This window comes from Natrix helvetica, assembly GCF_964273705.1.
Source record: "Natrix helvetica genome assembly, chromosome: 2".
NCBI lineage: Eukaryota > Metazoa > Chordata > Lepidosauria > Squamata > Natricidae > Natrix > Natrix helvetica.
This window is the reverse complement of record NC_138552.1, coordinates 28,905,034-28,932,429: the sequence shown is the minus strand read 5'-3', so window position 1 is coordinate 28,932,429 and position 27,396 is coordinate 28,905,034. Positions and strand designations below refer to the sequence as shown.

General features: G+C 42.2%; 1 protein-coding gene across 1 annotated transcript in view; it reads right to left on the bottom strand.

The window, feature by feature from the left end:
* Positions 1 to 6,710: 6,710 nt before the first annotated feature.
* The window catches only part of RAB3C (RAB3C, member RAS oncogene family), a 134,551-nt gene continuing 113,865 nt past the window's right edge, over positions 6,711 to 27,396 (bottom strand). Inside the window, exons 4-5 of the mRNA XM_081943362.1 lie at positions 18,290 to 18,414; positions 6,711 to 6,910 (exon numbers count right to left, since the gene is read on the bottom strand). Coding sequence (XP_081799488.1) covers positions 6,720 to 6,910; positions 18,290 to 18,414 — 316 coding nt within the window. The 3' untranslated portion in view covers positions 6,711 to 6,719. The remainder of the gene's footprint in view (positions 6,911 to 18,289; positions 18,415 to 27,396) is intronic.

The following is a 27,396-nucleotide window of genomic DNA, read 5'->3' as shown; positions in this document are numbered from 1 at the left end:
ATGAAATGGATGTTTTATGAGTAACCAAAGCTACCTGAGATGTGAATGTTTTTGGCCTTTCTAATATACATACAAATATATGAGAATCTTCCCATATCAAAAACAAGCAAAATCTACAAAAGGACCCTCGGGGTCTTGTCATTCTATAATAGCCCTGGTTTGACAAAATCAACATTCATAGTTGCCACACAGGCTTGTTTCAACAGACAAAAGTTCAAGCTGAGGACAGATCAACATCGGTTTGTATAGGATAATTCAGAGTTCAGTCCAGGTTTTACTGGATGTCTCTAGCACAATTTGGGTGGGGACATATGCAGATTTTGCCATCACAGAAGCAATTACATTATTTGATCCACATTCAAATGAAAATATAGTGGTACTTGACAGGAAAAACAAAACTTCAATCTACATTGAAAACTAGCTCTAGTAACTGTGATTGACAAAAAACGGACATCAACAGACATGAATCTTGCATCACCGTTACATTTCTTAGAAACCATGACATTCCAAGAAGGTTGCAAGTTAGGAGCAAACTCCAGTGAACGTAGTGCACCACAGCACTCTATTCTTAAAATAAGTAAGGTGCAGGCAGTACAGCTGGATGTATCAGAGCTGAGCTGACCAGAAAGAAAAATCGAATCTTTCAGACTCAAGCTCTGGAAAGGCCACATACTGTAGATCTAGCTGTTCAGGTAGTGTTCCATGTCAGTCGTCTTTGACCAGGTGCCCTTTAGTGGCACTGAGCTAAAATATCCCTAACTCTCCAGCCAGCATGCTTGCTTGCTGGTGAATGATAACTGTAGTCAAGCATCTCTGAAAGTTGTTGGGTTAAGGGAGGCTGCACTATGCAGTGTATTGAAGGCTAATTAAGTTCACAATAATGCAAAACCATTTCAGGAGAGTATTAAAGAAAGATAAAAGCATGCTCAGGTCTTCACAAAGAAGGATTAGCTATATGAAGTGAACATGATTTCAGAGTGGCAAGGCAAAGTTCAAGAAGAACTTTCGAAGCAAGGTCTAACTATTTGCAATGAGTTGGGGAGAAGAGTTTAATCATGTCCAGCTCCTTTGGAAGCTCTCTCCTTCTTACCTTAGCAATGGACCAATCAAACTTACCACCCAGAGCAGTAAGTTATCTGTGCCACTCTTCTTTTGTGATGTCATTAGCACGATCGTATACAAATCTATGGTATATATATATATACCATAGATTCATATTATATTATATAAATAATATAACTTTGTAATTCAGGTAGCACTATAGCCTTGGGAAAAAAATCTCAGTTTTCCAGGAACAGTAGTTTCTTAAATGTCAGGGAAATATACAATCCTGGTTAGAAAGCACTTTGCCAACACAGATACTTAATCCTGCAGAAAATATGTTCCAGTATCAATCATTTGGAAAAGCCCTCTGTATAAGTATGAAAGTATAAATGGTTCCATTAACAGTCACATACATTGCAGCTAAGAGAAAGGAAACATTTTGACAGAAAGGACAGACCAAGCTATTCTGCATTTTGTACATCAAGCAAACAGTTTTATATATAAGGTGGGTTTTTTTTGCTTTTTGTTTATGTGCTGTCTTGAATTAATGGCACACAAAATGACAAAGAACATTTGTAATTTCATAAAGTGAGTTTAAACCCCAAATTATTAATTTATTGATAAGATACGTAAGACCTTTGATAGATTCTGTTTGCATTATGTGTTTATGGACAATATATTGTAAGTGTTTGACTCACACATCTGTGGTAAAATTACCTACAAAAGGAGATTTTATGAAGAAACCGTATGCTCCTGCAGGGAGCAAAACACTCGTGAATGTAATTTACTGCAATTTTCCTAATTAAATTTCTTGATTAAACATTGTTTTCCCCATTACCTCCTCTTTTTTGCTCACTCAATCTCCACCTCCATTCTGTAACAATAAAGAAGCAAAACATTGGTTGCTATCTGGTTTTCTAAACTTCAGTTTGATATTTTTATAATCTTGTTGTATGTATTCTTAAATGATTTTAGTGCATTTAAAAGATTTTATCTAGACTAGCAAAAGTTGTTCAGTAGGAATCATGGAACGACAACAGCCAACTCATTCCTATTGTTTCAACTAATGACAGAGGGATTTTTAATTTGGTCTGTAACCTTTGCATGAATCAGCAACCTGCACTTTATTTGTAGGAAAGAAGAAATTATCCTTTTTTGGAATGTATTTCACTTGTACATAGAATGCATATAATGTACCTCAGAAAGTTGCTTACTAGATTATGTATATTAGGAAAAATTGTAAATATCATGCATATAAAAGCCTCCACCTACAGGCTGAAGTGGTGCAACCTACACACATATATTTACCACTTCCATAGAGTCTAACCTACATTCACTTTTTAAAAAATAGCTAATTTCTACATTCCAGTCTGAACCAGCCCCTGGCCCAAAGTTGTCACTTGGCTATATAAATTGCAAAAACTGGTGGTCAAATCAGGACCACAGTGGATAAATAAAAAAATTAATTTTCCCTCCCCTTCTTTTAGGTTTTGATTTGGATTAGATTTTTTGCACTTATTCTAGAGCACGGGTGTCAAACGTTGCCATATCACGTTGATGTCACATGATGTTTTGTGATGTTTTTCCCATTTGCAAAGCTGAGATGGGTGTGGCCCTGCATGAAAGGCATTTGCTCCGCGGGCCACCAGTTTGACACCCCTGTTCTACCTAAAGAAATATATTAATGGGCCCAGAGAGGCCAAAGTCAAAGGATGCTCTGAGACATTTGGGCCAGTTAAGACAAGAAAAAGATAATAGTAGTGATATAGGAGTTGCCTGAACTATGTAAAAAGTATGGACATAGAATGTTCAAACGCTCCTTATTGGTGCATTGCACGTTTTTGTAATAGTCTCTTAGCATTTCAGGAGCTTAGTCCCAGATTCACACCTTTTAATTATCTGGGCACCAATTTGAAGTGGGAAAGAAAAATAGAGAGGCTAGTAATAAGGGTATTTTTATGTACTGTGTGTATGTATATGTGTGTGTGTGTGTGTGTGTGTATCACAATATGTCACATATATATATAAATAAGCAGGGCCAAAATAGAAGTGCCTCCCCTAATAATAGGCAGCCATGGTTACATTGGCCAGAAATTCAAGAAATTCATCTATACATGGGATACATTGGGTTAAATCTTACTCTCCTTTTGTAGCAATAACAATCAGATATATGGAAGATATTTCCTTGCAATTAACTATATTTTTAATTTCCATCTATTACTCTTGATCAATCAACCTGGAATTTAATCCATATTTAAAATGGGATGTAATGAAGAATGATAAACGTAATATTTATTTGGGAGCCACACTAATTTGAAGGCTTTTGACCCAAAGCAGTGAAGATGAAACATGGAGGTTGAGATAAAATTGTTTCCCACTTTCAGAAAGAGAACTAATTAACATAGTGTGAAGTAAATATCTTGGCACAGGGGACTATAATTAAAATATTTGGCACATTGCCCTGGTAAATTCATCCAGAGATTTCATAATCATTTGATGCAGTCTATTTTTTGTGATTGTTGAATATCTTGTTGCTACTAATGTTGTTAATAATAATAATAATAATAATAGTAATCAGAAACCATCCAAATTTAGATAATCTCCTTAAAAGTTGCAAGAAAATAATCAGGGTCAAATTATTGCTAAAAGCAAATGATTCAGTCGAGACCTTTTATAGCTCCTGATGATATCAATGAAAGGGGAATGGAAAGGGAAAACACAATTTTATAAGAACAGAAAAATGACTTTCCCATGAGAAATAGGGAATCTAGTTTTAGGAATCGGAAAAGCAGTACTTCAATAGATGAGTCTCCACTGTTGTAATATTCCTTTACAATAGATGTATCACATTGAAATTATAAGGGTGGTCTTTAAACACATAAGAGTTCTATGGGCATGTTATAGTTACAGCTACTATCTTGCTGACTCTTGTTTCTAAGTGGTGGTCTTCGTAACGTTTTAGGACCATGTAATGGCCAACATAAAGGAAATAAGGAAATGTTGGAGCTACTGACCTAAACTTGTAGGAGAGCTTCTGTGGCAATGGAACATGAGATGTACAGCCTGTAAGACTAATCAATTAATAAATGACTAGCAATGTAAAACAGGATCACTGCAGATATCATGCTGTTAAGTTTGGCTGGACTTTTAGAAAACTAAAAGCCTTAACAATTTACTCTTTCATGACCAAGGATATTCCACAGGGACGATGTTAAAAAAAAATGCATTTAAAGATCATAGAGTCCATGTATACAAAACAGTTGTGAAAAGACATCTAAATCACTTTCCTCTTATTATGCTCCTCCTGTGTTGATGCTACTTGTATCTACTACCTGCAGTTTCTCATTAGTCAGGTATTATATGTACTTGTGAAGAGTTGTTTTGAATGAACTTGCTAAGCCCTTTAAAGATTGACTGCATTTAATTTTATATGTCTGTGTTTGATATGTAAACAAACATACAAACTGTATTGGAAATCTTAAAGTATTTTTCGTAGTGCAAGTAGGGGACAACACCTGCTGTCTAGATGTCGGGCACCATTGTGCATTTTATATGATAGTGTGAATCCCTATTTTTAATGGTTTTTTTTTAAATGCCCCAGATCAAATCCCCTGAGATAATATGCAAAAATGCTGAAATCTCACAATATTTTTTTTGCAGTCTCCTTAGATGCTATAAGAATCCAGATATCTGTAGATATAATCTTGCTGTCTCCTTTTCTCTAATGAGAAGAGGCACTATGGGGGGGAAAAAAAGCTCTGTTACATTTTATTATTTGCATATGGACATCTGAATTAAACTTATTTTCCAAATTAAGCAGGACAGTCAGTTCTACTAATTGAATCAGATTGGAATTCTCTAAATCTTTTCAAATGATTTGGAAGTTTTCTCCAAATGGTTTCTGAATTTCAACTTGAATAAACATAATTAATTTGATTTGAGCATTGGAATAAAATTGGATTAATTTTCCTTGAATCACATTGACAATTTAAACAGGATTTTGTCTACTTCATACAGACTTACTCCAATCTGTCTATCTTTCTTAACAATTGTCTTCATGTGATCAGTAGAGGTTATATATCGGTTTTTCTTAATGAAACTGAATTAAATGTTGCAATAAATGTGATCTAAATAAGCCAAACACTGTGCAATAGTGTTTGGCTATGGATCCACTTTACCTGGGATTCTATGGTGAACTACAATGAATTGGTGGACCAGACCAAAGAAATGGGCAACTAGAACAAACATTAAATGTAATACCATTTTAACTGAATGATAATGAAAATGAAAAACATGCAAGCAATGAAATTGCCCTAGAATGTACAGTATTTAATAATTTTCTAATTCAGTCACATTAAGAATCATAATAGGATGGACATTTTTGGAAGGACTCTGGGAATTGCATCTAAGGTTTTAGAAGGACTGCATAGACAAATTCTGGTCTAATGATGGATGGGACCTTGCCAGATAATCAGTGCTGATAAAAAAAATCCAATTGGAAGTAGGCAGGTAGCAGGTTTTTGCAAAACCTATTTCTGAACTTGTGTATCTTGGCTTTGAGTAGGAGACCACACTTACAATGTAAATAAAAGCGTGGCATGCTTTTAATTATTTAGGCCAGGGGTGTCCAAACTTGGGAACTTTAAGACTTGTGGACTTCAACTCCCAGAATTCCCCAGCCAGCATGGCTGGCTGGGGAATTCTGGGAGTTGAAGTCCACAAGTCTTAAAGTTCCCAAGTTTGGACACCCCTGATTTAGGCACACCATATGATTTCTCTAAAAGTGCCAGTTCCCTGCCACATGGAGCCATTCATCTTCTGGCAAGTTATCTAAATAATATACAGGTAGTCCTCAACTTACGACCATTTGTTTAACAACCATTCAAAATTTGAACTGGTCCTTGCTCTTCTGACTGCCTCAGCGTCCTTGCAGTCATATGATTAAAATACAGGCACTTGGCAACCAGCATATATTTATGATGGTTGCAGCTTCCCATAGTCACCTAATCACCATTTGTGACTTTCCCAGAGGGCTTCTAATAAGCAAAGTCAATGGGAAAAGGGTGAAATTTGCTTCCTGACCACATGACACAGTTAATGACTGCGGGGGGAAAAAGGTTAATAAAATCAGACACAACTCCCTTAACGACTGCATCGCTTAGCAATGGAAGTTCTGGTTGCAATTGTGGTTATAAGTTGAGGACTACTTACGGTTGCCTTTGCAGAATCGCATTGCTACACTTCAGCAGTTTTTATGTTGATCCAGAATGCTGAATAATGGAACTCATATTTCTGAACTACTTGGTCATTGCCCTGGAATAAATAGCAACAACTGAAAATGGGTGATGGATGGAAGAGTCAAAACCAGGCAGAATTTATCCCGGAGGTCACAGCACCAGCTGAAGCAGCGATAGATTTAGAAGGAACAAAGGAAAGGTCACAGAGAAGACAAGCAGCCATCTAAGCTTTGAGGCCAAATGTAGAGAAATTAGAGTGTCCTTTCTTTACACATTTGTAACTTTGAATACATCTTTTACCAGGAGTGGACATTAAAGAAGAGGTATACTCCTCTGAAATGAACCAGTAAGACATTATAAATAAAGGCATATAGACCTAGGTAAATACTCTATTGGCCAAAGAACACACTGGAGTTGCCTTGGTTGACAATGATGTTATTAACAGCCACAGGTGGGTTGCTGCTGTGGTGCAGGGGTCTCCTTTAGTCTTGTGTTCTGTTTACCAGCAGCAATAGCAGGATCGGTCTCCAGACTTTCAGACATTTTGTCACAGATGATATCCACAAGCCGTTCAAAAGTCTGCTTGACGTTGATGTTGTCCTTGGCACTTGTCTCAAAGAATTCAAAACCTAGTGAAAGAGACCCAAAACACTGATATCGTCAAACTTTAATCATCTCTCTTTTGAATAAGGTTTATAGACTGCAGCTGAAAACGATAATGCAACTGGAAGAACTAAGGAAATCAGTAAGGTAAATATAGTATGCATCTACTCTTCCACTTAATGACAGTTCTTTTAACAAGAGTCCAAAGTTACGTATGAGCAGTGACGTGCGGTGAGGTTTATGGCTGGTGAGGCTGGTGACGTCATCAGGAAGGCGGGGAATTGGACCACGTGTGCTGGAGGCTGAGGCTGCCTCAGCCTCCAGCACACGTGATCCCATTCCCCGCCTTTCTGAGCGTGCTCCGCCGGCTCGCACTCCGCAGTCCTCGAAAGCAACTGGGGAACGACGAGAACCTTCCTGCCTCTGCTGGACTTTGCGCGCTCCTCGGGACTGCATATTGCAGTCGCGAGAACGCGCGAAATCCAGCAGAGCAGGAAGGTTCTCGTCGTTCCCCAGTCGCTTTCGTGGCTTCATCATCCGGGAGCGCCGACAACATTTCTGCCTCTGCAGCTCCCGGGCGCGGCCGGACGGATGTATATAATATTATAATATTTACGTCTTTGGTTGTTCGGGTTTTCTCCCGCGTAGAATTGGAAGTATCTTCACTATTATATCTTCACTATTATAATATTATATATATGTATGTATATATATATATATACACACAAACACACACACACACACATATATACATATACACATACACACACACACACACACACACACACACACACACACACACACACATATATATATATATATATATATATATATATATATATATATATATAGTATATAATATTATATACTATTATTTCATGAAGAGAGGTGAGGCTCTGCCTCCCCTGCCTCCCCTGACCGCACGTCCCTGAGGGACTTCAAAACAAACGAACAAATCTGTATTTGCACTTACAGTCATTGCAACACTGTCACAACACCCTTGCAGACACATGATTGTAATTCGGGCACTTGGCAACGAGATCAAATTCATGATTGGTTACAGCATCCATGCTGTCACATGATTACAATTTGTGACCTTTTTTTTTTTGGTTAAAAAAAACCCATTGGGGAAGCTGGATTGGTTTAATGTCATAATTCATTTAACAACTGTTGTAAATGGTTGTAAAATCAGGTGTGGTCACATAGCATGATCAAATATTCTGATCCCAATTGTGATTGTAGTGCAAGGATTGCCTCTATCATCCTAGTTAAAACAATGATTGATATATTGTTTTTTTTCCCCCATGTGACTAGGAGAAAAAACCCAGCTCCATCCATTTCTGATTAGTTCAGATCTTTGGGGGAAAAGAGAGAGCTAACCATGGAATGCATCTAGATCAATTGCCCACAACTTTTTGGGCACTAGGGACAGGTTCTATGGAGAGAGTTTTTTTCCATGGACTGGAGGGGGCATGGTTTGTGTGCTGCCTGCATCCCACAGATGGGGCTTCATTTGTTTGCGCAGCCTGGTGTTGTGGCCCAGTGGCCAGCAGACCTGGCAGCAGAGTCAGACGGTGAGGAGGTTGGGGAGGAACATGGGCCAGTCCTGGAGGCTGGGGAAGGCTTGGATGAGGGTTCTGTGTTAAAGGCAGAGATAGGCCCAAGGCCATCTGGCAGTTCTCAGCTGCCTTCAGAGGTAGACAGCAGTGAAGCAGAGGAACAGCTGGAGCCTTTCCCTAGTGTACGCATGTGCAGAGATGCCAGAAGAAAAGAACAGCTAAGAATCAGGGTCAACTTAGGAGTAAAGCCACAGGTGGGCAGTGAATGGCCCCTCCCATAGGAAATAAAAGAGGAGTGAAAGGGGAGTGGGCTTTTGCAGGAAACCATTCATTCATTCGTTTGTTCATTTCAGGCGTGTAAATGAATCTCAGAGACTCTGAGCCAAGTCTTTCCTTGCACAACACTTCAGTTTTGAAAATATTTACATAACAGCTTTCCAAGCTAGATAAGGTCTGTGGTCATAAATTCACCTTTGAAAGACTGTTTACCAGACCTTTGCTGAATGTGAATGAAGGGAATTCACATTCATTTAATAAAAGGGGTTTTGTTGGAAACAGGAATCTGCCTCATGCTTTTTGGGGAAGCCTAGGTCATAACACCTGGTTTCTGGCATGCTACAGATCAGTGCCAGTCCACAGATCAGGGTTTGGGGACCCATGATCTAGATTATATTGTTACGAAATCCAAAATCCATATTATAAACTAGGACAATGCTATGGATTTGAACAGAGAAAAAGGATGACAGAACTGTAATGACATATTCAACTTTTGCTAGCAACTCTTTATAGAAGCTGTGTCTTTCCCCAGGATTGTGCAGTTGGCTTTGCACAATCTTGAGTAAAGATGTGATTAGTGTACAGAGGCACCGACAGGTTTTACATTCACATCAGTGGTGGGTTTCTGCTGTTTTTCACCAGCTCGGGAGAACCGGTTGGTAAAATTTAGCAATCGGTGAGAGGAGGTTCGACCTGTGGACCCAGAAGTAACTTCCAGAACGCCTGCCCCGGCCCTGTTGCTTGCTTGCCCTGGCCGTCCCATTGCAGCTTGCTTGCTCCCCCGCTTGTCTGCACTAAACTAGCCCAGCCCGCTGCTCACTGATTGGCTGGAGTCCAGCCAATCAGTGAGCAGGCTGGAGGCAACCTGTTTAAAAGCGTGGCGCCAACGGCCAACATTCTTCTCATTTCCGAGCAGCTGTCGCATTGTGCTTGCTGCTAAAGCCACGAGCTGGCATATGCCACATGACCGAAAGTGGGTGGGAGGTGGCGGTGGGGGCGACGGCAGGCTAGCTTTCGCAAGGGAAGGCCTTCAGGTCTTGCCTCGTGAAAGCCACAAGCTGGTGTATGCCATGTGGCCAAAAGCGGGTGGGTGGCGGTGTCAGGCTAGCTTTCGCGGTTTTCACTAGGAAAGGCCTTCAGGCCTTCCCTCGCGAAAGCCGTGAGCTGGCGTATTCCACGTGCCAAAAGCAGATGGGCGGCAGCAGCAGGCTAACTTTCGCAGCTTTCGCTAGGGAAGGCCTTCAGGCCTTCCCTCATGAAAGCCGCGAGCTGGCATACGCCATGCGGCCAAAAGTGGGCTGGCATACGTCACACAGCCGAAAGCCCCCTGCCCCACCCTCTCCAGCCTCACCTGGCTGGCTAAATCTGCCAGGCGGTGTGCCTAGCTAACCAACAACCCTAATCCAGTCTGGTAAGTTTACCTGTCCTGCTGCCTCGTTGCCTGCCTGCTCCCTGCTGCATCCATCGCATCGGAGAGCTACTGATTCTGCCTGCTGGTAAGTGACCTTTTTTTTTCTTTTATTCTTTTAATGTTTTTTAAAAGAATGTTTTATTTATTGTGTATAGAATTTTTAAAAATCGTTTTACTTAAAAGTATTGAGTGTAGAATATTTTAAAATGGTTTATTTCAATTTATTCTGTGTAGAATACCTTGAAATGGTTACAGTATAAATTATTGCTGGTAGAATATCTTGAAATGGTTACAGTATAAATTATTGTGTGCAGAATACTTAACAATGGTTTTTAAGGATTTTTTAATTTATAGAATATCTTTTTTAAAAATTATTTTAGGGAATTTTTATTTTTTAATTGTTTATAAAATATATTTACTACAAGAAATGTTATTCCTTTTTGCAAATGTTTTTTTTTTGTGATGCAATATGTTGCTTTTAAGTGTTCAGACCAGATTTATGTGTTTCAAAGTGTCTGCTTTTCTATGGGCAGGCCAGGTTGGTGCAAGCCCAGATTTAGTGTGTTTCACCCTGGTTGTTTAGATAATTGTGAGGTGGTTGCTGGTTCTGTGAGCTTCCTGGCACTGTCCTTTATAATTTCCCACAATGCCTTGATGGTTTTTATTCCAGTGGCTTTGTCTTTCCTGTCCTTAGGGTTAGGAAAAAAAACTGGTTCCATTTGTAGTCTTTTTTTTTGGGGGGGGGGAATTCTTATTTTTTGGTGTTTTCCTGGCACTGTCATAGTTTGTGTGGGTATGTAATGTCCCGCTGTTATCTACACATTAATAATGATCAAGAACTAATAATATTTTCTGATACATTTTAGTGACCTTTCCTTACATAATACGGACCTTCCCAGAGCTCCGTGAACGATGGGGCTCCCTGGCAGGGATAGCGGGCGTTTTCGGCCCCCGCCGGTCATTCTGGGGGTCTAGAATTGTTAAGTGGCAACCCTGGCCTTCGTTGAGAACAGCTTGGTCCCGGGGGGACCAGACAGCCAGGAGGACGGGAGATGGAGGATGGTGGCTAAGAGGCGAGAACGCAGAGGCTGGGCCACGGCAGCGGAATAACAGTAAGAACGGTGGAGGAGGTTTGCATGGCTGCCAGGACGGCGGGACAGCGGAGGAGTGGAGGAGTGATTCCGTGAGGAGAGCGAGTCGGTGAGAAGAACGATGTGGGAGGAGAGCTACATCTTGATGTTCGGGGGCGGCGTTCGGGCCCGACCGGCGGTGGCGACGGCGGCGGCAGCGGCGGAGATGGCGCTGGAACACCGGGCGCCATATTTTTCTTCTATATCTCTGACCGCGGTGAGCTGCCTGGTTAGGAGGCCGGTGGGGTTGGAGAGGAGCCGCGGGGACCGAAGAAGGAAGCCAGGGGGGTCGCCGGAGGCTATGGGTGACCTCCAGAAGATCAACAGGCCGGGTAACTGGCCTTGGCACTTCGCCTACCCCTCCGCCCCCCCACCCCCCACCCCGCTGAGTTGCGATTTCTGTATACCTTAAGAACTGCCTCTGGGCCTTTCTTTATACCTTAAGAACTGCCTCTGGGCCTCGATGGTGGATTATAGACTATTGTGGATTGGCGATGTTTGCTTCCTCTCTCCTCTCACTTGCCTTTTAAGTACTCTACTTCTCTATTTTACCTCCATTTACATACTGGACCTGCTACAAAGAAAACCCTGCCATAGCCATAGTCATGGACTGATCAACATCTTAATTTATTCAAGGTCTGACATTCTACGACTGCGAGGGTCCCCCCTCTCGCAGGCATGCCCCCCTGCCCTGGTGAGGGCCCACCTCGATGAAGGGTTCATTAACCCAGAGAGGTGGAGGAAGCGGGGGATTAGGGGTTTTTTAGCAAAATGTTTTTTAAAGGTTTTAAGGGGTTCCAGGGAGCGGGGGAGGGTTATTCAGCCTTGGGGTATGGATACAGCCAGGTCAACAGGTGGGGTCAGGATGGAGGGGAGCGGAGTGGGGGAGGTGGGAGGAAACAGCATTCCTACAAGGGGAATTCCAATAGCGACGGTCGTAGGGAGGGGCGGGCGCGAGGACACTAGAAGAACGTTTAGTCGGTTGGGAGACCAGGGCCGCTGGACATGCCCGGTCGCTTGTACCAACCCCTGCAGTCTAGGTGGACAGGATCGGCAGAGCCTGGGCCTTAGGCTGATGTTATGTAATGCGAGGTCCGTGGTTAACAAGGCGCCCCTCATTAGTGACTTGATCACAGAGGGGGAGCCGGACCTCGCAGGAATAATGGAAACCTGGTTGGGCCCGGAGGCGGGGTTGCCCCTCGGGGAAATGTGCCCTCCAGGTTACCGTGTATTCCACCAGCCACAGGCCCAAGGTAGGGGCGTTGGGGTAGCGATAATCATCCGGGAAGATTTGGCACCGAGAGAATTCACTGTGTCGCAGATATCTGGGTGTGAGTCTCTAGGCGTGAAATGGGGCCCAGGGAGACAGTTGGGCCTGTTGATAGTATACTGGCTCCCCGCCATACATCAACGGCCCTGCCCGGACTCCTCAAGCGGATCGCGGAGATGGCGGTTGAAACCCCCAAGCTATTAGTGATGGGGGATTTCAATTTGCCGTCGACGGGACAGGCATCCGAGGTAGCCCGGGAATTCATGGCTTCCATGACAGCCATGGATCTGACTCAAGTAGTTTGGGACCCCACACACGAGAGAGGCCACACACTGGATCTTGTGTTTGTCTCCGACCAGTGGACGAGTGATCTGGGAAGAGGGAATTTAGTCATCACGCCCCTGTCATGGTCAGATCACTCACTTCTCCAGCTGGACTTCCCTGGCGCTACTCCCCGCCGCGGGGAGGCGGAACCAGATTGTCCCAGATGGTTCCGCCCCAGGCGTCTGATGGAACCAGATAGGTTCCAGGCGGAGCTTGGGCCACCTCCTGCAGACCTGTCCTGCTCCCGGGCAGAGGACCTGGTAGCCGCGTGGAACAATGCGGCCGCCGGTGCCTTGGACCGGGTTGCGCCTTTGCGGCCTCTCCGATGGCAACGATCGACCCGGGCCCCCTGGTTTGACGGGGAGCTAAGGGCGATGAAACGCCACAGGAGACGCCTAGAGAGCAAGTGGAGATCCTCCCGCTCCGAATCCGACCGAACACAGGTAAGAGCCTACTTAAGGACCTACCTTGTGGCAATAAGAGTGGCCAAACGTTGGTATTGTGCCACCCTTATAGCGTCCGCAGAGAACCGCCCTGCTGCCCTGTTTCGGGTGACCTGCTCCCTTCTGTCACAGGGGCAGCGGGATCCCCCATTGCAGGGCAGGGCAGAGGAATTTGGGGAATACCTGCAGGATAAAATTGATCAGATCCGGAGGGGATGGACCCACTCCAGTGCTTCAGGGGGGGCGTCCGAGGCTAGCCTTGAGAGACCATGCTGGGAGGAGTTTGACCCTGTTGTCACCGAAGATTTGGACAGGTTGCGCGGGCGACTCCGAGCCACCACATGTTTATTGGACCCGTGTCCCTCCTGGTTGGTACTGGCTTCCTGGGAGGGTTCACGAGGCTGGCTACTGGGACTGGTGAATGCTTCGCTGAGTGAGGGCCTTTTACCAGCCGCCTTGAAAGAGGCGGTGGTGAGACCCCTGCTCAAGAATCCTTCTCTGGACCCAAAGGAGCTAGCAAATTATCGTCCTGTCTCCAACCTTCCTTATTTAGCGAAGGTTGTTGAGAGTGTGGTGGTTCAGCAGTTCCCGCGTCACCTGGAGGAAGCTGATTATCTAGACCCACGCCAGTCCGGCTTCCGACCCGGTCACAGCACGGAGACGGCCTTGGTCGCATTGGTGGATGATCTCTGGAGGGCAAAGGATGGGGGTTGTTCCTCCATCCTTGTCCTATTAGACCTCTCGGCGGCTTTCGATACCATCGACCATGGTATCCTATTGCGCCGTCTGGAGGGGTTGGGGGTCGGAGGCACCGTGTTACGGTGGTTCCGCTCCTACCTCTCTGGCCGGATGCAATGTGTGTTGGCAGGGGAGCAGAGGTCGACCCTGAGGCCCCTTACTTGTGGGGTCCCACAGGGGTCGATCCTCTCGCCTCTCCTGTTCAACACATATATGAAGCCGCTGGGCGAGATCATCCGTGGTTTCGGGGTGGGATACCATCTGTACGCTGATGACACTCAGCTGTATATTTCCACCCCAAACCACCCCAATGAGGCCGTCGAAGTGATGTCCCGGTGTCTGGAAGCCGTACGGGTCTGGATGGGTGACAACAGGCTCAAGCTCAACCCCTCCAAGACAGAGTGGCTGTGGCTTCTGGCTTCCCGGTTCAACCAGCACATTCCATCGCTGGCCATCGGGGATGAGCAATTAGCCCCGGTGGAATGGGCGCGCAATTTGGGCATCCTCCTTGATGCCCGGCTGGCTATGGAAGATCATGTGGCAGCCGTGGCGAGGGGAGCATTCCACCAGGTTCGCCTGGTGCGCCAATTGCGACCCCTTTTGGACCGGGAGGCCTTGCGCACAGTCACTCACGCGCTGGTGACGTCTCGCCTGGACTACTGTAATGCCCTCTACATGGGGCTCCCCTTGAGGTGCACCCGGAGACTGCAGTTGGTCCAGAATGCAGCCGCGCGGGTAATTATGGGGAGATCGAGGTTCTCCCATATAACACCTCTCCTGCGCGAGCTGCACTGGCTTCCTGTGGCCTACCGGGTGCGCTTCAAGGTGTTAGTCACCATCTTCAAAGCGCTCCATGGCACAGGGCCTAGTTATCTGCGGGATCGTGTCCTGCCCCATACATCCCTGTGACCCATTCGCTCACACAGAGAGGGACTCCTCCGGGTGCCGTCCTCCAGAGAGTGTCAGTGGGCGGTGTCCAGGAGTAGGGCCTTCTCTGTGGTGGGCCTTACCCTTTGGAATGACCTCCCCCCAGACATTAGGACAACAACTGACCTCCGCTCCTTCCGTATGAAACTGAAGACCTACCTGTTTCGACTAGCCGGCCTGGCATAACTCTACAGCTTCTCCACCCCTTGGTCATTTTTTAACTGTTAATTTTAGTTTTTAAATTTTTAATGCTATTGGGGTTTTAACTTTTTCTAAGCACTGTAATTTATTTATTTATTTTTACCTCCTCTATATGATACTGTTTTGATTGTTGCTTTTGTACGTCGCCCCGAGTCCCTGTGGGGAGAGGGGGCGACTAACAAGTTCAAATAAATAAATAAATAAAATAAAATAATACAAGATTTTAGACAGATTCGCTATTGCCTGCTTCCTAGGGCTAAGAAAGTGTTATTGGTGCAAGATCTCCCATCTGGGAGGGACTAGAACTCCCAATCTCCCAGAGTTCTAGCCTGTTGTATTATCCTCTTCATCAAACTGGCTCTCCAATAGGGAATAAATATTTTCATTAGATCAAATCGAGTATTGCAAGGGTTAAGTACACATGTTTTTGAGTTCTCTAAAGTTAGTGACCTGTATTTTCACATTGCTTGTGAAACTGCAGCTGTGCTTTATTATTTCTTCCTTTCTTATCCAAATCCTATGCCACTCATTTTGCCAAGAGGATTCTAATGCAGTGGTCATAAAGTTACTTTTTCATCACTAATGTAAATGCAAACAGTCCCTAAGCAAGGTCTCCTTGTATATACTATATTATATTATACATGTGCACTACTTCACTCCAACTCGATTCTAGGTAGTTAAAATCATCTGTAGCCAGAAGTGGTATTCAGCCGGTTCAGACTGGTTCGGCTGAACCGCTAGTGGAAGTTGCGGTTGGGTGGGTGGGACATGGGCACTCACATTTGTGAACCAGTAGGGAAAGTCTGTGAATACCACCCTTGTCTGTAGCCACCAAAGCTCTCAGTTACTGCAATCACATCAGTTTATCTGTTACTCTTTCAAGAAGGGGAGGTAGAGATAGAATGGGAGTTATTTATATTCATTGAATCTAGGGTGAATTTCTTGAGTACTGGGCAGATCAACACTGTCTTTAAACCTCCGTTTCTCTCAAGGAATTATTGATGGATGTCAAAGCTCTTTTGTTAAATGGAAGTTGGCCAGAATTAAAGGCAAGAGGTGGTATTCAGGCATTATGATCTCCTCTGTAATTAAAATCCACTGGGAAAAATGAGGACATAAGTTCCACCACTTCTGCTATCAATCCTCCACTACATGAGAACTTTCCTCTACTCTACTTGTTGAATGGGATACATTGGAAAGTTCTTCTGATGAAGATTAAGAACTCGACAACTATTTATGGGTGGAGAAAATACTCCAAAAAATCTGCAGCGACCATATGGACGTTTGCCTCAGATATTCAATATCTCTTTATCAGTTATCTTTATTACATACTAGCCGTTAACCCGGGATTGCCTGGATATTTATTTATCCTAATTCAGTATTAGGTTGGCGCCCTCTTGTGGAAAACTGTGAAGTCGTTACCATGACAACTCCACGGTGCTGTACAGTAGATGCCATTTTAAGGCACAATAAGCTGTATCCTAATACTATCACACTACTGTACACTATCACTGTCAAAAGTACTGTGATTTGATACTATAGATATAATTCATTCCTTTTCGTTTCAGCAGCCCAGGCATTCCAGTGTTAGGCTGAAACACAGACATAGACACAGACACACACACTGAGGGGTGTTAGGGGTGTCTTAGCCCCACAGTATTTGTTTCTAGAGAGTAAGTCATCTGTGTACCAAGTTTGATTGAAATTGCTCAAGGTGTTCCAGAGTTATGCTGGAACACACACACACACACACACACACACACAGAGCCATTTATATATTTACACACACACACACACACACACACGGCAATATATATAGGACAGACAAACAGGAGAATAAATGCAAGCATCACAGAACACAAGAATGCAGTAAGAAAAAAAGAAAAAACTTCCTCCCTTTTCCAGCACCTTAAAGCTACAGGACATGAAATCAACTTTGAAGGAGCCAGGTTAATCTCCAAAACAGAACACCTCAACAAGAGAATAATTATGGAAGCCATCGAAATAGAGAAACACCCCCACAACATGAATAAACGTGATGATACCTCCCGCCTACCAAACATCTGGAAACCAGCCCTAGCCAATAAATGAACACCACCCACCACCCAAGCCGTTACAATACAAAACAACAATGCACACACAGCCAGCACCAATCAGCACCAATCTACCAATCATGATACAACCACACAACCAATCATTCCACTTACTGAAACAAAGCCAGCACCCCATCCCCTCCCACCAAGATTTACAGAAAGACGGAAGCTCCGTTCCCATTTTAAGCCCAAGCCCGAAGATGGCAGGTGAGATCTTGCCGAAACATTGCAAAGACAATCTCAATCCTACACGGGAAAAGACCCGAATACAACAAAACCAGCATATATATATATATATATATATATACACACATACATACATACATACATACATACATACACATATATATACGTGTGTGTGTGTGTGAGTAGATTTTCATGGGTGTAGGTATGCTGGTCTTGTTGTGTTTGGGTCTTTTCCCATGTAAGATTGAGATTGTCTTGGCAACGTTTCGGTGAGGTCTCATTTGCCATCTTCAGGCTGGTGTTTTCGGCTTAAAGCGTCGTCGGAGCTACCGTCTTTCTATAAATCTTGGTGGTGTGTGTGTGGAGTGCTGGCTTTGTTTCAGTAAGTGGATTGGCTGTGTGGTTGTATCATGATTGGTAGATAGGTGCTGATTGGTGCTGCTGTGTGTCCGTTATTGTTTTGTGTTGCAACAGCCTGGGTGGTGGGTGGGGCACGTTTGTTGACTAGGGCTGGTTTCCAGATGTCTGGTAGGCAGGTGGTATCCTCACGGTTATTCATGTTGTGGGGGTGTTTCTCTATTTCAATAGCTTCCATGATAGAGAAACACCCCCACAACATGAATAAACGTGATGATACCTCCTGATCTGGAAACCAACCCTAGTGTTTCATTATTTTGACAGTCATATTTTTCAGTTCATTTTCTTTGGCTATTAGGAGAACTAGGCATATTACACTATGCATGTATGAACCCTCTCCAGAAGTTCTATCCAGACAAATATGGAGAAGGATGGGCAAACCTTCTCCAGAATGGTTTGTAGAATTCCCTGCTGTCAGGACTTTTCTTACCAAGTTGCTCTGCTAAATGTTTGCCTCTGTCAGCAGAGATTACACGTTCCTCTTCCATGTCACATTTATTGCCGACCAAAATAACCTGGGCATTGTCCCAAGAATACGTTTTTATTTGGGTAGACCTTATGAAAGACAGAGAAAGAAAACAAATCTGTTAATGGATCAGCAAATTTACAAAACTGATATTACCTTTATACAGACTTGGACAACAGCAAAATCCAGTTTTTGATTTTTCATAGCAGAACAAACGTTTTATATGCGCTTACAGGTAGTCCTTGACTTATAACCACAATTGTAACAAGAGTGATGCAGTCATTAAGTGAAGCAATCATCATGTCATTGACATGATCTTATGACCATTTTTTATTGCAATCATTAAGCAAATCACATGATTGTTAAGTGAACCCAGCTTCTCCAATTGATTTTGTTTGGTTGGAAGCTGGCTGGGAAGATTGCAAATCACAAATACATAATTGCAAGATGCTGCAACCCACATATATGTGAGCTGATTGCCAAGAACCTGAATTGCAATCACATGACTGCAGGGTGCATGTTTGAGGGTCATAACTTTGAGGATGGGACCCAAGTCACTTTTTCCAAGGCTGTCATAATTTTTGAACCTTCATTAAATGAATGGCCATAAGTCAAGAACTACCTGTATAATAACAGATGCGTAAGTTGCAATTGGATTTTCTAATTCAGGATCCCAAAGAACTTTTAACAGATTAGCAGAGTTGGAAGGGACATTGTAGGTCATCTAGTCCAACCCCCTTCCCCCCAAGCAGGAGACCCTATCTATAGCTGAGGCTTATCCCAGTCTGAAAACTTCCATCTTTCTTTCATAATCAATAACATTGCATTTGTTTTGAAAACCTGAGCAACTATGCACAACCGTTTTATTACAGAAATTCACAGGACTATTGTCTAAGCCCTGCACAGGAATCCTCATACTATCGCAGGCAAATGTCTCTCCAAACTTTGTTTGAAAACCCCCAATGATGGAACACTCACAACTCCAGGAGGCAGGTTCTTCTACTGCATAATAGTTCTCAGGTCCATGACCTTCCTTCTTATTATGTCTTTGGATCTCCCTTTGTGAAGCTCCCATCCACGGAGTCTTTTCTTAACTTCAGATGCTATGGAAAATAAATCTACACCTTCTTCCCTATCACTGTCCTTAAAGTATTAGAAAATTGCTATCGAGTAGTCTCCATATCTTTCTCTCCTTTAGGCTAAATGTACCCAGGTCCTTTAATTGTTTTTCATAGGATTTAGTCCCCAAACTCATCTGATACGATTGGTATTATCAGTCTCTGTGACCCTGACACCATGAGTCTATTAATGCAGCCCATGTATTTATCCCCTTTGGCTGCTGCAACACGTTGCATGCTCATGCTTAGTCTGTGGCCTACCAAGATATCCATATCTCTCTCAGAAATACTATTGCTAAACCAAGTACAGCTTACCTTGCCTCTGTGCATCTGGTTATTCCTGCCTAAGTGCTGAACCCTTAGTTGGATAGGACCTAATGTCCAAGTCTATCAACATCTTTTAAAAAACTTGAGTCTGCTTTCCAAGGTATTAGCAATCCTTCCTCCCCAGTTTTGTGTCATCTAAAACTTTTATGAGAACCTGTATACTGCATGAGTCAAAAAGAGGGCCGTGAAAATATTTACAGACCCCTCGCATCCTGGACATAAATTGTTTCAACTTCTACCCTCAAAACGAAGCTATAGAGCACTGCACACCAAGACAACTAGACACAAGGACAGTTTTTTCCTGAACACCATCACTCTGCTAAACAAATAATTCCCTCAACACTGTCAAACTATTCACTAAGGCTGCATTACTATTACTATTAATCTTCTCATCGTTCCTATCACCTATCTCCTCCCACTTATGACTGCTTGACTGTAACTTTGTTGCTTGCATCCTTACGATTTATATTGATATTGATTGTTTCCTGATTGCTTATTTGTACTCTATGACTATCAATCAGAGTTGTACCTTATGATTCTTGATGAATGAATCTTGTCTTTTTATGTACACTGAGAGCAATATGCACCAAAGACAAATTCCTTGTGTGTCCAATCACACTTGGCCAATAAAGAATTCTATTCTATTCTATTCTATTCTATTCTATTCTATTCTAAAATGGCCAACTTTCAGCAGGGATTTGCTTCCCAGGGGTCTCCTATTCACATTCTTAACAAAAGCTAACTACCTGGTCTCAAAATGTTGTTCTTGTCTCTGCTAAAGTTGTCACCATATCACCACATAATCTCTTTAGCTCTCTGGAAGGTTGGGAGGTTAAGCTACATTCCCATTGTCTGAACTGTTTCACCTGATTTAGATGGCCCACATCACAATTGCAAGCATCTTCTATCAACAGGAGGGTTACAAATGGATGAATATTAAATTCTAGGAGTAGTAAGCATACAGATAGATAAAAATATTATCAGTGCTAAGTTTACAAACTTCTCTGGTGGCTTGGTTATTGCATCAAATATTCCTTCAGTTCTTTTCTCAAATTATCTCATTTCAACCTCATGGGAAAATATGCATTGATTTTGGACTACTTTTCAAAGAAAAAAAATACTGAAATGCTATCATGGTTGGATGTAGCGGGGAGAGTTGAGTGTCCAGTCTTTCATTGTATAATCATTTCTCAGAAGTCTTCAACCACGCTGGTCTCCCTATGTTATGATTAAATTCTAAGGGAAGACATTATGAAATCACATGGCCCTTTTTTAGATGAGGAATATATGTAATCAGAGACACTGCAAAGAAATGAAAAGAAGTATAATAAAAAAAGAAAAGAATAACATATCACTGCCTCCTCTGCCTGTTTATAACAATATAACTTCAAAAGTGCAATAAAAACCTTCTAAGTAAATAAGAATGAGGTAAAAAATAGAAATATTTTTCAAAGATCTAGTTTTCTGAGAAACCAGAGGGATAGATTTGTTCAGAATATTAGTTTCTATATCACTGGCTGGTTTGTAAGTTTTGGATTGTTCAGTGCTTTTGATTTTCTTTGTGATTCTAATATACAAACGTTCCTTATCTGGAGTGAACATTCAAAATAAAAAAAAGTTAAAATTAAATTGGGTGCAATAATACCTTATAGAACATCTCCCCTTGTTTCCTTCGAAATTGTGTGGGTTTTTTTTGGGGGGGGGACTGTTTGCTTTCAGCATGAGGTGATGTTCCCAGAAAATTAGATTAGGACATTTCCTGTTTCAAATTAGTTCTGTTTATACTAGGTCACATGCAGAACTTTTACCAGATGAAGACATTTTATTACGAACAGATCCATTGAATATGAAAAGTACATTTTATGAAGAACAGATTCATGTATGCATGCACATGGGTAAAATTTCTGCAGATCAGTTTGAAGATGGACATACAGCTAAAAAAGAATCCTAAGCCATCTCTAAATACATGTGTATAACTAAGGCCAACTGGGCTGGAAAATTATTTATTTCGTATACATGAGATATATTTTCATGTATTTAAATATACATGAAATTCATAAATATATAGGAAATGTACTTACTGGAGTTATATGCCTCTCCAAATCAATAGGACTCTGAAATGTTTGTGCTATGCCACACAAGCTGGTAATAAAATGGTTATGACTGGCAAAGTCCTTTCTCCATTTTTGCAAAACAATTCTGCCTCTACCAACATTGAGGGAGAGGGGGTTGCTCAGAGAGAGACAGAGGGTTGGACTTGAGTATTTAGACAGAATTCTCAAGTACTGGGTTAGGTTTTATATACAGGTTCATTCATTCATTCAAAAACATTCAAATCAACAACTGGCCAGCCACAATCAATAGCCAGGTACCTTCAGTGTTTCCCTGCCTTCCTCTGGCCCTGTGAGTGATGTGTCAATGCCAGATTACCACAGTAATGGAGCAGTGTTCAGGTCAGAAAGAATTTGGGACACTACAAGGACACAACCTCTAACCTCTGGTTGTAAATAAAGTACCTTCCTTTCCCCAATGATTTTTTAAAATTAAAATCCTTTACAATAGCTTTATTGAATATGCTCTTATTTTTTTCCTATACTGTATGCCTGTTTTTGCATACAGTGTAGAAAATTTCCCCCTAAAACAATGTGCTTTTTACTAATTATTATACCTTTTCAATATCTGAATTGAAAAATTTCAATTTCAGCACATAACTGTATTTCCAATCATATCTACACTTAGGAAATGTACTTGGGAACTCAATGAACTTCTCTTCCATCCTTCCCATCTACATAACATCTTTTCGTGCCATACTATAAACAAATGCTTACCCCAGTTAGCAAAGCCAAACAGTATTTCCTCATATGTATTCAATTGTAACTTCATGTTCTAGTTATGCTGTCCAGTGTCATAAAGGGACGGGGGATAGAGACACATGAAAATGGTCTAAAGTTTCCATCATGTTAAAAGGGATTTTGTATTCAGGCACAATGGTGTATGGTATGTCCAGCTGTGAATTTTATGGTTCATTGATTGTAGAGAAGAGCAACAATGATGATTAGGGGTCTGGAGGCAAAAACATATAATGAATTGTTGCAGGAACCAGATATCTCCAATCTACCAAAGAGAAAGGCTAGGGGTGACACAATAGCAGTCTTCCAATATTTGAAAGATTGCCACAATGAAGAGATGGACAATCTATTCTCCAAAGCACTTGAGGGCAAGACAAGACACAACAGATGGAAACTTATCAAAGAGAGATCCAACTTAGAACTAAAGAGAAATTTCTTGATGGTGAGAATTACTCAGTGGAACGGCTTGCCTTCAGAAGTTGTGGGTACTCCAACATTGGAGGTTTTATAGAAGAGATTGGTATAGGATCTCCTTCTTGGGCAAAGGCTTGGATTAGAAGACCTCCAAGATTCCTTCCAACTCCCTTCCAATGTTCATGAAAGGCCACTTGCAAATACAATAACATGGGATGTTTTATGTATTTAATTTATTATATTTCTAGTTCATTTTTATTATTCTGCATGTCAATCTAACTGTCTGAACATGGACTTATAAATGGTCAAATGTGGATCAATGACACAGATGCCAATTTTCTCCTATAACTTTCTTTGGTGGAAATGATTGGCAAAAATTCATTGATTTCCTTCCTTCCTTCCTTCCTTCCTTCCTTCCTTCCTTCCTTCCTTCCTTCCTTCCTTCCTTCCTTCCTTCCTTCCTCACCATAATTTTTCGGTAGTATTTTGACCTGAAAGAGACAAACACTAAGCAGACTCCAATTAGTTCTGCTGTCTGCGGCTTGAGCATAATTTATTTTCTGGGTCTTGTCAAGAGTTCCCAAAGAAATATTTTAAAACCTTATTTGACACCACAAAGAGTAATGTTTCAGTACCCTCCACGTAATGTCTAGGCTTGTCGTCAAAAACTTTGCTTCTTTCTTAGTCTACTTTGAAATGCTGTCTCTATTAGTAATGACAAATTAGGCAGCAGAAGTTGTCATGAGATCATGGAATTGAATCCAATACTAATTAAAGATCCAGAATTCAGGAGACATTTTGTGGAAACTTACATTTGCTTGCAAAGGGACACTCATCCACCACATTCAGTTATATGAAAAATCTTGGTTGATTGGGTAAATGCTGTATATGTTGCATGTAAAAGTAATAGAATACAGTGATTATACCCGCACTCTCTTGATTGTGTAAGAAAAACCTACTAAACTATTATCCCAAAATACAAAGTACAATTATGTAAAAATGGTATATTGGTTCAACATTGTTCTCTTATGCCCATTCACCAACTCTCCTGTCTGCCTGTTACATCTTTTGTGGTCTCTTCCGTCCAACATGGCACTCCACCATATCTGTGCATCAGTGACATGCGGTGAGGTTTATGGCTGGTGAGGCACTGACCCAGTGGTGGGTTTCAAATTTTTTTAGACTTGTGGACTTCAACTCCCAGAATTCCACAGCCAGGCATACTCAGTTCCGATTTAAAGCGACAGCATTTGTTTTTCTTCTTTGCAAAAGAATTTTCCTTCTTTCTTTTTATTTTTCTTCTCCCTTTCCCTCCTTCCTCCCTCTCTCCCTTCCTTCCCCCTCTCTCAAACACACACACACACACACACACACACAAGTTGGATTGGATTACACACACTTTCCCCCAGCCCCGGAAGGATCCAGCCCAGCTTCACTGATTACAGGTTTTAAAAGGCAACGTGGCTCTGCCTGCAATCAAACCCTAACCCTTCCCTCCAGCCTTCGCCCAAAGCCCCACACCAGGAGGATGAAGTTTGAATTCCTCCCCCTCCCTCCAACCTACACGTACCTTTTCCAGCTGTTTCAGAGAGGATTTCAACTCTGCTCTTGCCTCAGGTCCTCTAAAGAAGCCCCGCCCAAAAGAGCACCCTCTACTATGAGGCAGGAGAACTGCGTGCCTCAGCTACGTCAGGAATTTTTAGGCTTTTAACCCTTGCTTAACTCTGCTTGAGTGATCATAAAACACCTAAAGTCAGACCAGATGAGGCATGCAGTTCTCCTGCCTCATAGTAGAGGGCACTTTTTCAGAGGCTTTTTTAAACAGTTAAGCAGAGTCATCCATGGTGAGGCAGCAACTAGCTCAGCCTGACCTCAGCTCTCGCCTTTTCCCTTTTATATTTTTTTTCTTTTCATGATGACAGTGGTGAGGCTGTGCCTCCCCTGCCTCCCCTGACTGCACGTCACTGCTGTGCATCTAGAGCAGACAAAATACACATGCACCAGAACCATAACACATTTCCACACTTTAGGTCCTTCTGGAGTCTCTCCCCTCCCATTCCCCCTCCACTTACACATAGACCATTTTGAACCAAATTGGCTTTGCCTCATGGTAAGGCCAATGATCCTGAATAAAACTTTATAAAGTTTTATTAGAATAAAACTTTATAAAGTTTTATTAGAATAAAACTTTATAAAGTTTTATGAGCCAAGAGGACAGGAAGAGCAGGAGAGATGCAGCTTTTCTTTCAGATGTGTACCAGAGGTGGTATGCAGCCTGTTCTTACCAGTTTGGGTGAACTGGTAGCGGCTGCTGCTGGAGGCTCCGCCCACCCACCCTGATATAATAAGGACCTTCTGCGCGAGTGCGCTCATATTTGCAAACCGGTAGTGAAGGTAAGCGAATCCCACCACTGATGTGTACTCATTTGTGTACTACTATCATATCCACATTTCACACATTCATCACAGATGTTACTGTGCATGAAAGGATAAGTCCTGGAGGCCCAGCTATGTATCTTTCTAAATAGCCAAGGCAGACTAAATACAATTCAGGCTAAACCGTATTCATTCGACATTTGCCCATACCTTGTGTTGGGTTTTTTTAGGACTTGTGGAAAACAATTTAATCTTGGGGCAAGAAATAAGAAAATCAAGATATGAACATTATTTTACCCCAAGGCTCAATATCCCGTTTCCCTCCTCCTCTTTTTTTTTTTAGTGGCCTCCTTTTTTTCAGTCTTAGTTCTTTCATATACTTTATTTTGTTGCCTGTTCTGGCTTCCTCCTTCAGGCCAACAGATTGAATGAGCAACAGGTGAATACTCAAACATGTGGAAGAAGTAAACCTTTTAACATAAAAGGAGGCGAAAAAGGAGCATTAAGCTGCACATCCCTCGGAGTGCTTTTGATTTTTAAGTCACAGTGGCAGTAAACTCTTCCATTCCCAGATGCCACCCCTGGATTCACAATCTGTAGACCTTACAGTTCTAAAGAGTAGAGCCAAAGACCTAACACCAAGCCGTCAACAAAGCAGTTCACTCAAATTAATCTTCAACAGAGATAGCAGCACAATGCTATTTTCACGGGGAATGTTTTTTTTTTTTTTTGCTTCTGTTTCTGTGATCCAAATCTAGTATATGATTCAGTATAAAAAAAATGAAAAGGTAAAATAAACAGTAAAACCTATACAGAAATTGCATATTCCGAAGGAGGTTAACACAGGAAGTGCCATGAATCATCCCCACACTGCATGCTATGTACCAATGACTGAACCATGTGTGGAGTTATACTCAGAGTCCAGCTATAGCTGGAATTGCAATGCAAACTGTAATAAATACATTGCCTCCTTTTTACAGTCAAATATTGCATACAGCCTTCTGCTGTGAATTCCAAGAACATGCTAAGGAAAATAGAGAAGGCGCAAAAGAGACATTGAGGATTCTCTTTGGGATTCTATACGCAGAATATTTTAAACAGAATTCCAATCAACATGTTTGCTTTGTTTTGCCATTAAATGTATCCCACTTTTTTTTAAAAAAAATCCCCAAACAGAATTGTTTGTTCATTCTCTTCCTTTTATATTTCTGGGAATGGGGGTGGGGAGGGTGTGAGGCAGCAACAATAGAAGGGCATCAAATAAAGAGAATCATCTCGGGAGATGGAGAAAGAAGCGAAGAACCTGAATTTGACTTACCTGCAGGAAGGCATGAACGAAGGAAACGAATGCTGTAGTACATAGAAGCCAGAACAGAGTGGGGCCTAAAGCATAGACATGGAAGATAACAAAGCCATTTGGGGCTGTTTTCAAGAGAGGCAGGGTGCTGCGGGAAGATGCCACAGAGTCCTTATATGGCAAGAAGAAGACGGCGTGGAGCAGCATGCAAAGTAGGATGAATTAAGTGTGTGCAGATTAGAAACGAGCAGCTTACTTTTTTTAAAAAAAAATGTGCATCTATTTCTCTGCTGACCTCTCTCTAGGCAGGTTAGGCACTGACAATAATGGCATTGACTTGGCTACAAAGCCACTGTGCAGAAGAAGAAAACAATATTTTATAATACAGCATTGAGCTTTTAAATTTTTTTTATTGCTATTCTTTGTTGTGCCGTCGCATCAGTTGTGTTCTTTGCTCCACGCACACTACCTATTGTCAGCCTTCTGGTATGCAATCAATCTTAGAGCTGCTTGGATCGATCTGTCTCAGTAGGAACAATGGATTCTTTAAAAAAAAGAATGCAGGAAAAAACCCCAAAGAAAAGGCTTTTGAAAATAGAAAATAGCAGTAGCCAGCCCTAGTGTAGTGCAGGTGTGTAGTGCAGATGTAGTGCAGGTGTGTCCAACCTATGTCCCACGGGTCGCATTCAG